Source organism: Ochotona princeps, chromosome 26, assembly GCF_030435755.1.
Source record: "Ochotona princeps isolate mOchPri1 chromosome 26, mOchPri1.hap1, whole genome shotgun sequence".
NCBI lineage: Eukaryota > Metazoa > Chordata > Mammalia > Lagomorpha > Ochotonidae > Ochotona > Ochotona princeps.
The window spans coordinates 30,496,682-30,511,233 of record NC_080857.1 but is presented as its reverse complement, the minus strand read 5'-3'; the positions used below and the strand labels follow the sequence as shown (position 1 = coordinate 30,511,233).

Sequence of the window (14,552 nt, the reverse complement as noted above, 5' to 3'; positions counted from 1 at the left end):
CATCAGTCAGTGTGCTGCAATAAACGGAAAGCCAAGCGCAGTGGGGCAGGTGCTGTAGCACAGCAGATGGAGCTGCTGTCTGAGACACGGGCATCCCATGTGGGATCCGTCTTCATGCTAAGGCTTCCTGAGAGGCAGCAGGAATTCCAAGTACTCGGGTTCCTGCTCCAGCTTGTGAGAAGCCAGACGGAGGCCCAGAACATCAGACTGGTCCATCCCTGAGCTTCGGGAAGCAAGCCAGTGGATGGAAGATGCGCTCTGTCCCTGGGGTGCTCTGCCTCAACGGCAGATGCAGTGGATGCAAATTAACATTTAAACATTTTTTAAAAGAAAGTTCAAGGGTCCGGCATGGTGGCCTAGCAGTTAAAGTCCTCACCTTGAATGCCCCGGGATCCCATGTGGGCGCCAGTTCTAATCCCGGCAGCTCCACTTCCCATCCAGCTCCCTGCTTGTGGCCTCGGACAGCAGTCGAGGATGGCCCAAGGCTTTGGGACCCTGTACCCGCGTGGGAGACCCAGAAGAGGTTCCTGGTTCCTGGCTTCGGATTGGCACAGAACCAGCCATTGCGCTCCCTTCGGGAGTGAATCATCAGACAGAAGATCTTCCTCTCTGTCTCTCCTCCTCTCTGTATATCTGACTTTGTAATAAAATAAATAAATCTTTAAAAAATAAAAAAATTTTAAAAAGCCAATTCAAAATATGTCCAACCAACACTTGACTGAATATATGCACCGTGACGTACTTAGAAATACATTCAATTCCATTTTCCTGCAAATCATCACAGTTTCCTATTAACTAAGATGATATTTTGACTTTTAGCTTTTGGTGTAAACATCCAGCAACAAATGATTCAATTGACTATATCTGGGAGACCCAGATTTTATTGCTCAGCATTGAATTCCTACCATTAGAAAGAACTAAAATCAAATTTTAACTATTTCGTAAATTAATTTGATTTAAAAATAAAAAAACAACTTGTTATTTATTTAACTTTATTCATTTTATTTTGAAGTTTATGGTACAATTATGTAGGGTCTGGGTTCCCCCCCCACCCAAATTTCCAACCCAACTGATTTTCCCTATATTGTTACAATAGCATAGTCCTTCCTAACAAGGTGCAATTCCATCAGTCTTTTACGTGTGCCCCGACATTTCCGGTACAGACAATGGCAGACAGTCCAGCATCCCATCGTCTAGATACATCCAACAGTTTCATTGGGAGTCCACCTTTGAGGTGGAAGTAAGGATGCATATTGCATTGTATCTTCACATCTGGATAAGATAGTCTCTATTTAATTTTAAAGATTTATTCATTTGAAAGGCAGAGTCACAGACAGGGAGGGAGAGGGGGTTGGAGACGGTGAGAGAGGTCTTCTATCTACTGGCTCACTCCCTAAATGCGACAATAGAATTGGGCCACACAGAAGCCAGGCACTAGGACCTCCATCCACGTCCCCCGTGTGGGTGTCAGGGGCCCAAGTACGTGGGCCATCCTCATCTGCTTTCCCAGACACATTAGCAAGTCCTGACACAGATTCACTGAAGTAGAGCCATTTCGTCTTTTCCCATCTCTTTTCTGTGTCCAGCCTACATGAGCCCCTTCCCTTGATTACCGAGGAGTCACCAGCTCTTAGGAAAACGATCTCATGACTGATCTACCCCTAGACAGCTGCATTTTAATAAAAGACTTAATAAAGTGGATTTATGCCAGGCAGTACAAATGGGAAAATGCCGAGGATTACAATAGCTTTTGCAAAGCCCTGAATCACTGACCAGCAATTTGTACATGAGGACAACTGCTCACCTATGTATCTAGGACTAGCTTAGCCAACAGCTCCTCTCAAAGCTTCCTTATAATACCAGCAGCTGTTTATACTGAACAGTTACAACTAAGGTAGCAATAAACTCTCTACTTCGCAGTTCACTGCTCCTGGCCCTCACACACACACACACACACGCTAGGGACCTTCCTGCCCCCTTAAGTAGGATCCACAGGCAGCAAAGGATGAAATCTGGTTCTTAAGAGAAGGCAATGGAGGAGTTGCAGAAGTCGCCTTCTTGGACCTTCTCTTCGGTCAGCCATGCATCACGTGGTCCTAGCTTGCCTGAAAACCATCTGGAGGGACTGGGAGGCCACCATCATTGGTGCAGACCGGCAAGGCCAAGCCAGTGGGCCATCTCTTTTCCCCACCCTGAGTCTGCTGATTACTCAGGATGTGTATTTTATTTTATTTCACCTTCTGGCATTTTCTTCATGCACATTTATATTAGTCAAGTCTGATATCCCCAAAAAATCATCCTATACCTCCTATATAATCACATCTTCTTGCAAGAAGCATTTCTGCAAAACATCCTTTGTGAACTAGCTACTTGGTTCCTGCGCAGTCTCTACAAAACTGCCACATACCTTATATCTACCAGTTGTCTCAGGGATAAGTATCAAAGTAATTAGGATGCTTGAAATGGATCAAGACACCACAGCAGCTTTAAATGGAAGGTGGGAGGCTGCGGCGTCTTTCCGCCTCTCCATCTTCTCTGTTCACTTCCTCTTCCTTCCAGGCTCCACACATCTCCCCTCCGACAGAAAGCAGGAGGAACCTAAAGCTTCACTTTCCCCCACCCTCATTTCAAGACCCTCTCACACTCTGCTTGGTTTGTCCTCCCTTTCCAAAGATCAACACTGAGTACTCTTTCAGAAACTTTACCCACTGATTCATAAATCCCACAATCACAAATATTTTAGTGCCTGTAAAAGCAGAATGAAACAGATACAGAATTCCAGAATTCCCAGTACAGTTAGTTCTTGAGAATATAGTAACTACACTCAAGAAATCAAAACTTCAACAGAGAGAGAGACAACCGGCACTGTTCCAAAACAGCCAGTACTTAAGACTTGTCCAACTGGGGAAAAGTTTGCTTGTTTTTTTATATTTCAAAATTTATTTTCACTTTCTTTAAAGGCATAGAGAGACAAACAGAAATCTCCCATCCATTGGTTCACTCCTCCAATGTCACTGACAGCCAGTGCTGAGCCAGGCTACAGCTGGAAGCCCAGAACACCCAGATGGGGAAAAGGACCAAAATCCCCCATGGTCAGCTGCTGCCTCACCCAGTGCGCATCAGCAGGAAGCGGGCAGAGAAGGAAATGCTCACGCCCAGGTAAAACTAGCAGCCTCACCTGTCTGACAGCAAGGTCTGTGAGTCACTAAAGAAACAGCATACATCTGCCGCCATGTCATGTCCATCCAAATAAACAGAAAAATAGGTGCCAAAATATAACTCCGGATTTCAAGATTAGGGACCAAAAATTCACCTTTAGATATGTCCTAAATTAATCTAGGATGTAATGAACTATTACTTTTATCTCAATTGCTTCAGATAAATTCTGACAAAACACTGGATTTTTGTTTTTGAGAAACACGAGTATGAATAATTGCCAAAAATAAAATTTGAAAGAGAAGGAGCTTTGGAAAAAAAGATACATATTTATTTTAAAAAAACAATGCTAACAAATTTTAAGCGCTATATCCCAGGAGACTAAATAATGATGTTTGCTTTCTTAGTTTTCTAAGTGAGAGTTTTAAATCCCTCAGTTATGCGTTTGAGACTATGAGAAACATGAGATTCCTATCCCATAATCTTCAGATTAGTGTGGAACAAATCCTAAAGAAAGTCACATAAAAATTTTAAAATACAGCATTACCTAAATCAAACTTCCTATCAGATAAAATCAGAAGACAATATGAGAATTATAGATGTCCTTGAAAAATCCTGGAGAATGAAGTATTTTGTTTCTGGAAGACCAGGTTTGTACATCTTAGAGAGGGGAAATCCCTAGCTGAAGCTAAAAACTTAAGACCACCATTCTTAAGACCACCACCAAAATTAATCAACCAATTACTCAACGGAGACAAATACTTGGCATCTGGGACTGTTGTATGATGACAATCTGTCCAGAAATAACCTGAAAGCATTTATCATTTATCTGTTTAACATTCAGCAAGAATCAAATGATCCAAGGTGAACCCAGTTGCCAAATAAAGTCTGCAGCACCTGCCCTCAAAGGCAGGTGCCCCTGGATAGAGAAGGTACATGGTAAAGATTGCTCTTCCTGCAGACAAATCATCTAATTCAAAAGAAAAAAAAAAAAAACAGAGCTCACTAAAATTACTCATACAAAACATTAAGTAACAACACAAAAGCTTGCGGGGCAGCATGACTAAGTGCCAAATGACAGTCTGACCAGCCAAGGGGCTGGGGCCCCCTGGCAGCACGGGGTCTTTCATCACACAGTAATGAGTGGAGAGGCAGAGCCCACAGAGGCACCAAGGTGTTAATTAACACTAGGACATGAAAGCAAAGAACCAAGGATCTTGACTTGAAGACACAAAGTAAAACCACCAAGAAAAGGTCAAAACACACACACACACACACACTCAAAAACAACTGAGAAGGAAAGAGGAGTGTTGCAGAAAAAACAGGAAAGGACACGCAGGGACAACAATGGCAAAGCTTCGGACAGGACTTCAAGATAATCTCAGGAGAATTACGGGGACAGGAAAACAGCACATTGTTCTCAACATTATTGTAAGATCCACTATCACCACCAGCAGTAATTAGCCAGCCAACACCTAGATCCTGATACGCAGGCAGTTCACAGGAAGGGGAACTCTGGAGGCACTCCTTGGGCAAGGCGCGAACCCTCAGTTTTTGAGTCCTCTTCTATCTAAAAACTGTTAAAATCGCATGGTGCAGCAGATTAAATGACTACCTATGATGTGGGTCAGCAAAAATATAGCCCTTGACTGAAGTGTGACACCTTACAGAAAAACCATTTCCAAATGGATCGTAGGGTTAAGGCTAAAACAGTCTATGCAACTGTCAGGGGAAGATGGCATCTCCAGGATGCAGAGTTAGGCAAAGCCTTCAACTTGATACCACATGCACAATCTGTAAAAGGGAAACTTGATAAACTTCAAAATGTAAAACTTTTGCCTTGCAAAAGACAAACTACAGACTGCGAAAAAAACATTTACAAGCCACGTATCACAAAAGGACTCACATCTAACCAGGATACATTCAAATTCTAACTAGGAAACATTCAGACAATTATTTATCTAAAACAGGATTTTATTGCCTAGTGGCAAGAAATGAAACATTTCCCAAAAGAGGGACATACATACACAAACAGGCACAAGAAAGGATCTCTAACATTTATCCTTAGGGAAACGCTAATTAAAATTCTAATGAAGGACTGCTCCACACCCACCTTAAGGACCAAATCAGAAATCTGACAACACCAAATGCTGACAGAGATGTGGAGGAACTGGAACTGGTTACTCTAGCTGCTCCGGGAAGCAGTTTGGTGCTTCCAAAGGCAAACGTTCAGGCGGCACTGGATGCAGCACCTGTATTCCTAGAGCGCGGAAGCCTTGGGCTTACACTACGTTACAGCAGCATCATTCATAATACCCCGAAACTGCACCTGACCTCCCCATCCTGCAAACAGGGCGTGGTCCATCCAGACCACAGAATACTACTCTGCCAACTACGGACATCTGCAAGAGACTGCAAGCTCTTCATACAACTTCCGCCCGCCCCGCCCCAGTGGGGGAAAAAAAGGCCAAAAAGATTACGTACTGATCATGTAACTGCCTGGGAATGACAAAATTACAGAAATGAAAACTCAGTGGCTGACTGCTGGAAGTGATGGAGGGGACTGGAGAAATGAGCGGGTGTGGCCCCACACGTGGCACCCCTGGGTGGACAGAAGCATCCTTCATCTCCATCGCATCAGTGTCAACAGCTGCTGCGATCCACACAGTGTTAAAGACACTGAGGGAAACCGAGTCAGGCGCACAGAGGACCTCACCTACTGTTCCTCAACCACAGTGAAATCTGCAAGGGTCTCGGGAGAAACAGTTTAATGAGAATACAAAGATGACCTCAAGCACGTTAAGAACAGGCCTTTTACCAAAACGCCACATCAAAATTCTCATGGCACTGGTCTCATGGCACCGTGCGTGGGCACGTTAGCATGCCATGAGTGTGGGCTTCCCGACCTCTGTCATGCAGCAGAGGACAGCCCAGGGGACACATGCCCTGCACCCATGACTGTCCCAGCTGCCGACTTGTGCCACCTGTTACGGGACTACACCGGGAGACGGCCCAGAGACTAGATGCCCTGCGCCCATGACTAAAACAAAGCAGCTCCTGGGCCCGGCGGCACGGCCTAGCGGCTAAAGTCCTCACCTTGAACGCCCCAGGATCCCATATGGGCACCGGTTCTAATCCCGGCAGCTCCACTTCCCATCCTGCTCCCTGCTTGTGGCCTGGGAAAGCAGTCGAGGACGGCCCAAAGCTTTGGGACCCTGCACCCGCGTGGGAGACCCGAAAGAGGTTCCTGGTTCCCAGCATCGGATCGGTGCGTACTGGCCCATTGCGGCTCACTTGGGGAGTGAATCATCGGATGGAAGATCTTCCTCTCTGTCTCTCCTCCTCTCTGTATATCCGGCTTTCCAATAATAATAAAATCTTTAAAAACAAACAAACAAACAAAAAATAAACAAACAAAAAACAAAGCAGCTCCTGACGCTGGACCAGCCACTTGGGGAGTGAACCAGTGAAGGGAAGACCTCCTTTTTTCGCTATAACTCTGCTTTTTTATTTATAACTCATGAACTAACTAAGTCTTAAAAAAGAAAATCGCCTTCTGCTGCCTTCTGTTGCTACAGACTGAACTCTCCGAGCAGTAGGCCGCCCGAGCCGGGCTTCTGAAGTGCACTGGGCTTCAGGGATTGCAACCACGGGCTCAAAGGAATGTTTTCAAAGACAGGAATTCACCAGGTCGCTGAACACCAAGACTCTGGAAAGCGAATGAACTTGCACACGCTTTATCAAGTACGGGGGGGGGGGGCATGCTGTGGCATAGCACGGTAAGCCACCATGGGCATCCCATCTGGGCCATGGTTAGGGTCCCTGCCCTCCTCACTTCATACAGCTCCCCGCTAACGCCCTGGGACCCCAGAGTGAAACTCCTGACTTTCTTCTGGCTGTCGAGTCCCTTTGGAGAGCGGAACAGCAGACAGAAGATCTCTCCGTTTCAAGGTAACTCTGCCTTTCAAATAAATAAATCTTTCTAGAAAGTTAAATAATAGTAATTTAAAGAAAACCTGACGTGACCATACTTTGAGGTTATCAAACAAGATAAACAGATGAAGGTAAGTGCAAAAGCGAGGAGAACCCTGGAGCATGTACACAGGACACCAAGGAGTGCAATGGAGGCGGCCAGGACAGCCCAGCCCAGCTGCCAGGGGGGAAAAAATGGGGAGGGCAGAGCTCGCCCCGGGAGCAGGGAACAGCCGAGGAGGGCAGAGCTCGCCCCGGGAGCAGGCGGGAAGACCCGGGGAGGGCAGCGCTCGCCCCGGGAGCAGGCGGGAAGCGAGCAGGGAGGGCAGCGCTCGCCCCGGGAGCAGGCGGGAAGACCCGGGGAGGGCAGCGCTCGCCCCGGGAGCAGGCGGGAAGACCCGGGGAGGGCAGCGCTCGCCCCGGGAGCAGGCGGGAAGAGCGCAGGGAGGGCAGCGCTCGCCCCGGGAGCAGGCGGGAAGCGCGCAGGGAGCCCACGATCACCAGTGCCCAGATCCGCTCCGGGCGCTGGACCCTCTCCGCCGCTGCGCGCTCGGCCGCCGGTCACAGCCCGGGAGGCGGGCAGAGCCGCTGCGGGCCGCCCCCCGGGGCTCGGTGCCCTGGGACGCCGGGGCTCGGTGCCCGGTGCCCGGGACCGGACGAGGGACTCACCTGGGGCCGCGCCACCTGAGGGGAGGCCATGGTCGCGGCGGGGGCGCACGGCAGCCTGGTCGGGGCGGGAGGGCGGCTCTAACGGGCGGGGCGCGGGGCGGGGCGGCTAACGGGCGGGCGGCCTCCGCGGGGCAGGGCGTGGCCGGCACGGCAGCGCCCATCGGCCCTGGTTGGTTGGACGCCAGGCGGCCGGGAGCGGGGCGGGGGGGGAGCCGGAGCGGGGCGGCCGCGACCGGGAGCGAGTCGGAACGTGAGGAGCAAGACGTCAGGAGTCCAGGCGGGAACGGAGGCCGGAAGTGGGCGGGACCGCCGTGGTGGTGGTGGGGCGCCCGGCTCGCAGCAACCCCACTCCCCGTGCGCGCGGCCGGAAGTGGGCGTGGCGAGGGGCGTGGCGCGGTGGGCGTGGCCGGCCTCGTCAGGCGGTGTCCTGCCCGGCCTGCCCGGCCTCGCCCGGCCTCGGCTCGCTCCCCGCCATGGGGCCTGGCTGAGTGGCCGCCGATGGAGACCCCGGTGGCGCCGAGCTCCGAGGCGGAGCCGGGGCCCGAGGAGGTGCTGCGCTTTTTGGCGGAGCGTGGGGGCCGGGCCCGGCAGGCTGAGCTGGTGCAGCACTTCAGGGGCGCCCTGGGCGGCGAGGCGGAGCAGCGCGCCCGCGCCCGCGCCCGCTTCAAGGAGGTGGTCAACACCGTGGCCGTGGTGCGCACCGATCCTGCCGACGGCACCAAGTACGTGCACCTCAAGAGGAAGCTGTGTCCCGGGCCGCCTCCCCAAGTGGAGGGGACCCCGGCGCCCCCTGGGAACGCGCTGTACGGCGTGAACCCCTGCGAGGGCCAGCTGTCCCCCTCACCCGCCGGGAACCCGCCCCGCGTCCAAGTGACCGCGCCGGCGCCCGAAGAGGCCATCGACAGCCCAGCCGAGCCGGGGGAGATCGGGGAGAACGGCGACTTCTGTGGGGCGGCATCCCCCGAAGACGTCCCCAGCGTCCAGGAGATTGAAGCGAGCGAGGCGCCTCCCGGACATGGCCGCGAACCTGGCCATGGCGCGTCCTTGGTCACCGGTGGCCACGGCGGGACCCCGAGAAAGACCTCGCAGAGCGACGGCCACCCGCTGGCCGGGGCGTTGGACCCCGCTCTCGGTGAGAACCTGGAGCGTCCGACCAGCCACTGCGAGGAGGCGGGGAGCGAGCGCAGCCCCCCTGGAGGATCCCACACCCCGCGGCCTGCCCGCCAGAACGTCCGAGACCTCGTGGTGGGCAGCTCCCCGCAGCTGAGAAGGAGCACCTCCGGGCCGGGGCGCAGCAGAAGCGCGGGCGACTCGGACAGCGCTTCCCTGGCGTCGTCCTCTGCCGAGGAAGAGAGCAGTGGCGGCGGTGGGGGCTCCGTGACGCTGGACCCCCTGGAGCACGCTTGGATGCTCTCGGCTTCCGAAGGCAAGTGGGACAGCTTGGAAGGGCTGCTGGCCTGCGAACCTGGCCTCCTGGCCAAGCGGGACTTCATCACTGGTTTCACTTGCCTGCACTGGGCCGCCAAGCACGGCCGGCAGGAGCTGCTAGCCATGCTGGTCAATTTTGCCAACAAGCACCAGCTGCCGGTGAACATCAACGCCAGGACCAGCGGGGGCTACACCGCCCTGCACTTGGCGGCCATGCACGGGCACGTGGAGGTGGTGAAGCTGCTGGTGGGCGCTTATGACGCCGACGTGGACATCAGGGATTACAGCGGCAGGAAGGCTTCCCAGTACTTGAGCCAGAGCATCGCGGAGGAGATCAAGAGCCTGGTGGGGGCCCTGGACGACCTGGAAGGGGAGAGCGCTGGCAGCGGCGTCGGGGGGCGCTGGAGGCTGTCCAGGATGCTCCCATCGCACCTCATCACCTATAGGCTCTCGCACGTCCTGGAGGATGGAGGCGACCACCACCACCACCATCACCACCACCACCACCACCTGCCAGAGGGCTGGGCTGGAGGCAAAGCAAAAGACCCCGGGCGCAAAGCCTCGGGGAGCTCCAGTGGACGGCTAAAACCACCCAGACTCAACAAAATCCGCTTCCGAACCCAGATTATCCACACTACACCCTCCTTCAGGGACCCGGAGCAGCCACTGGAGGAAGGAGAGGAGGAGGAGGACCGACCTCTCAAGGGTCACTCCTCCTCGTTCAAATTGAGACCTAAATCCAATGTATTTGGGTAAAAGGAATTTCCCGGAGACTTTCTAAGGTTGGTTTTTCTGCAGGAGTGGAATGCTCTGTGTGGATAAGAACAGCCCAGGAAGACTGAGTGAGGCTCAATAGTGCCTTGGTGAGGGGTTGGACCGCCTTGTGCGGCTAGCATCCTGGGAGAAGCGGGTCTGCAAGAATTCCTTACTGCCGCGCCACACCTGCCCTCTTCTCCCCTACCCCTCTGCCTTCCTCTCCCCTATCCCCCTGCCCTCTTATCCCTACCCCTCTGCCCTCCTCTCCCCTACCCCTCTGCCCTCCTCTCCCCTACCCCTCTGCCCTCTTCTCCCCTACCCTCTGCCCTCTTCTCCCCTACCCTCTGCCCTCTTATCCCCTACCCTCTGCCCTCCTCTCCCCTACCCTCTGCCCTCTTATCCCTACCCCTCTGCCCTCTTCTCCCCTACCCCTCTGCCTCCTCTCCCCTACCCTCTGCCCTCTTCTCCCCTACCCCTCTGCCCTCCTCTCCCCTATCCCTCTGCCCTCTTCTCTCCTACCCCTCTGCCCTCCTCTCCCCTACCCCTCTGCCCTCCTCTCCCCTACCCTCTGCCCTCTTATCCCCTACACCTCTGCCCTGCTTCTCCTCTCCCGCTTGCCCATTTCTGAGTACCAGAGATGAATTTAGATTTGAGGGACAGCCAATAACTTAGACTTCCCTTGCTTTAACCATTCCTGGATGCCATACAAAATACATTGCACTTCTTTAACGTATTTTTTTAAAAAGTGGTTACTCTTCCAAGAGCAACAAAAAAATCTTTTTTAATTCAAATTGTAGTGAATCTGGTAGTATTTGTGAGAACAAAGCTACGTGCTGCTCTGTTTTGTTTTTCCACTCATTGCATTTGAGTTTTGAGGTACTACTGAGGGCCAGATGAGAGCTGAAATGCAGAAGTAGCAATTACAGAATAATGTGAATAACCATAGGAATCCTGTTGGTCACCTGTTTGTAAGTGGCAGTTCAGTTTTTTTTTTTCCCATTTGAATCACTGAGCAGCAGTGCACTGGAATTGTGGGATGGTTTCCAACGTGCTAACATCACTACACTCAGTGTTAAGGTACGGTAGTAATGATGACACAAATTTAGACTTTATAAACATACTCCGCCACCTAAGGTACTTGTAAATTTGGTCTCATTCTGATTCTGTCTGATTTTACTGTTGTAGAAGTCTAAACTTGCTACCTTTTTTATCCTGGGGAATCGCCAAACATTGGTTCTACTTGGCACAACTGCATTTCACGGTGCTTAGGTTCAGATTACCTACAGAAACTGTTCCTGATCGAGACAATTAGTGAGGAGTGGGACAAATAGCAGTGGGCCGAGGCTTGTGTGGAGTGAGCTTTACATCGGCTTCATGGTTCTCGTGTAAGGGACAGTTTTAATTTTATTAATACATTAGTAGTCTCTGTGGCTTACAGCAACCTTTTGCAAATTTCAAACGCTTAATCCTATTTTCCCAGGATTCCTTAAATCTATTAGACACTTACAGCGTAGTTCCTGAAATGCTGGGGGCCACCCAGTTACTAATGGCACTTTATGAAAGGGAGGAGAAGAGATGGGACTATCTCTATGTTTAAATGCTGCTAGCTGTTGAATCTACATACAAATTTAAGGCTTAGGTGCCATTCTTCATTTATGTTAGAATGACGAGCTTTATTACCGTGTCGAAGTTTAACTTGTATACATGTTAAATCTGTCTGTAACAAGACTGAAAGCAACTTTTGTGAAGGACTCAGTATGGACAAAGCTAAGTCCTAAAATTGCTGACACTTCAGTAGCTACAGCGTGCAGGGCAGAGGAATGAGCTGACAGCCTGCAGTGTGATTGAAGCTGTGCGTGGATCTCACAGAGCTGTAGCATTTCTAGTTCTTGGACATCAGGTTTTCTGGAACATAGATGTGCAAAGTGTGCTACATCTCTCTCTAGATGGCAACTCAATTTGTTTAGAGACCATTGAAAAGTGCTCATGTAAAATATATAGGAACATTTACCCATCTGTGTGAGTTTACTTTTGTGTCAGGCTTATGGAGGTGGACCATTTATTTACATTTGAGCAGGACTTTTTCTCCATACATGTAAGTGGAAAACTAATTTTGTATAATTTAAAAATACGTTCCTTGAGAGTGAAAAAGCTATCTTTGTTTTCTGAATCTATACATGTTACCTGTATCTAGTGCAGAATAAGCTATAACTTTCCATTGAGGAGTCCTAAATTTTGCAGACATTAAAGACAAAATAACCACAAAGAACAGACATTTCAGAACCATCCAGGTCAATGTTAATCTCTTAGCAATCTATGCTAATAACCAATTACACCAAATCTGTAGTGCTAGGTCATTAGAGATTGAATCAGGACATCATTTAACTTGCTTTTCACAGGAAAGCTTTCGATGTTTTCTGGTAAAATATCACTTGAAATTTCCATAAGTCATTCCTGAGGGACAGTACCATTAGCATTCTGACATTATGTCAGTATGCAATAAATACAATATTTTCAGCCACATAACTCCACATTCCTCTTATGTTTCAACTTCCAGTTGAAATGATAGAAAATATTGTTTGTGTGATATTTGTGAAGCTGTGCCTACCACGAATGGAAATACATATGCCAACTACTTTGACACTTATTAATGAAGCTATGCGGTTAAAAACATTCCCATGTGTAAATAAATACATCTTAAAGACAAACCCCAACATGTCCATGTTTCTAATAGGTACACTTGAAACCAGTGAATATTTGTCACCATTCACGTTAATGGTACACAAACGCAGCTCACTTGTATAACTTGAAAACTTGGTACTTTTCTTCCCTTCATGTCTAAGATGCCTTGTCTCTCGTCTTTTAAGTGAAAATTGGGGAGTTTGTAAAATCTGTGAAGTTCCTCTGTCAAAATAAAAGATGGATGCTAGACTTTTTCTCTGTTGTCTAAATTTCTTTGGTCGTTTCACTTTTTATTACATATACGGTGTTTTACAGTTCATAAAATTCTTTTGAAGTCCCATTTTTAAAATTCTTCTGTTTAAAACCCTAAGATTAGGGCCCCAGGGACTGCTGACTTACAGACAACACAGTGACAGGCAGTCCCTGTGGAGGGGCACACAGTACCTGGTGGTTAGATTCTAAGGTCAAGTACTTTCCCAGGACGTTGTCTTTCTTACACTTCAAATTGCCAAATGTTTTGGCTAAGCTGATGTAGTTTGGCAGTAGTGATGGAGGAATCCACTTGGAAAGAATGTCTCTGTCTCCACTTCTACCTTAAAAGAAAAAAACAAGCAATTATATAACCCTTACCCAGGCCCAGCATAGGTAAGGGGAGGCCTTTTTTCATTTTCTTCAATTTCCATCAAGTTTTGGGTGCTAACTCAGTTCCTCCCCAAGTTCTGCCTCTAAACTATAATTTAGCCAGTTTCAACCCTGCCAAGTAGTGTAGGAAAGTGGGAATCCTGTGCAATTAATTGTCCACTATTAGGTCCCATTGTAATTACTCCTGGGATTTTGGCTATTAATAATAAACCTTAAAAGTAAGTTTTAGTGTAATTGAAAGACTAGATATATGGTTTGTGTTTTTTTTTTTTAATTGCAAAGTCAGATACATAGAGAGGAGAAGAGACCGAGAGGAAGATCTTCTGTCCAATGATTCACTCCCCAAGTTACTGCAACGGCCAGAGCTACACTGATCCAAAGCCAGGAGCCAGGCATTTCCTCCAGGTCTCCCACACGGGTGCATAGTCCCAAGGCTTTGGGCCGTCCTCGACTGCTTTCCCAGGCTATAAAACAGAACTGGATGGGAAGCGGGGCTGCCGGGATTAGAACCAGCACCCATATGGGATCCTGGCGCTTTCAAGGCGAGGACTTTAGCCGCTAGGCCATTGCACTGGGCTCCATAGTTTGTAATTTTTGAGTGACTTCTTTATTTAGAAATAAATGATTTTTAAAAAATAGTAAATGAATTAAAAAGATTCACAGCAGACCAGCTTTGTGGGTCAGACCTCTGCCTTGCCCGCTCCTCTACTGATCGCATCCCTGCTAATGGCCTGGAAAAAAAATGGCACAAGATGGCCTGCCACACACAGGAGACTCCTGGAAAGAGTTGCCGGTTCCTGTCCTTGACCTGGCCCAGCCCTCATTGTGACCAATCAGTGGATGGAAGATGTGTCTCTCCCCCTCTCCTTGTAACTTAAACTTAAGTAAATAAATATTAGAAAGAATTCATTGACTTATCTTTGAGATGCTTTTGAACATTTTTCTAGTGAAAAGTTAACTTTATTTTGCTAAAGAAAGCTTTTTTGGAGTTTCATATATGGTTAATTCCAACATCGAATGTGTTTGGAATTATTGAAAACTTCTTTCACTGATGAGTCACATCTTCATAAAATGTCTAGAAGTTTGGAAAATGATTCCGACAGGAACTTGTTTCACTATATATAGCTAGGTTCTTTTTTTTAATATCACGTGTGCTTTCTTGCCATAAAGAATAGCACCCTCATGGGCCCAGCGGCGTGGCCTAGCGGCTGAAGTACTCACCTTGAACGCCCCGGGGATCCCATATG

The 14,552-nt window shown here is 49.2% G+C and overlaps 2 protein-coding genes across 2 annotated transcripts in view; one reads left to right on the top strand and one right to left on the bottom strand.

Annotated features, from left to right (window-relative positions):
• Positions 1–7,917, bottom strand: part of SEPTIN10 (septin 10) — a 54,401-nt gene extending 46,484 nt beyond the window's left edge. Inside the window, exon 1 of the mRNA XM_058655444.1 lies at positions 7,798–7,917. Within this exon, the coding sequence (XP_058511427.1) occupies positions 7,798–7,827 (30 nt within the window). The 5' untranslated portion in view covers positions 7,828–7,917. The remainder of the gene's footprint in view (positions 1–7,797) is intronic.
• A 251-nt stretch (positions 7,918–8,168) lies between these two features.
• On the top strand, positions 8,169–10,296 carry SOWAHC (sosondowah ankyrin repeat domain family member C). Its single transcript, XM_058655244.1, has one exon. The coding sequence runs from the start codon at positions 8,296–8,298 to the stop codon at positions 9,979–9,981; it is 1,686 nt and encodes a 561-aa protein (XP_058511227.1). The 5' UTR covers positions 8,169–8,295; the 3' UTR covers positions 9,982–10,296.
• Positions 10,297–14,552: the final 4,256 nt, after the last annotated feature.

Coding starts and splice junctions, on each gene's coding strand:
- SOWAHC (XM_058655244.1), top strand. CDS start 8,296: ATGGAGACCCCGGTGGCGCCGAGCTCCGAGGCGGAGCCGGGGCCCGAG.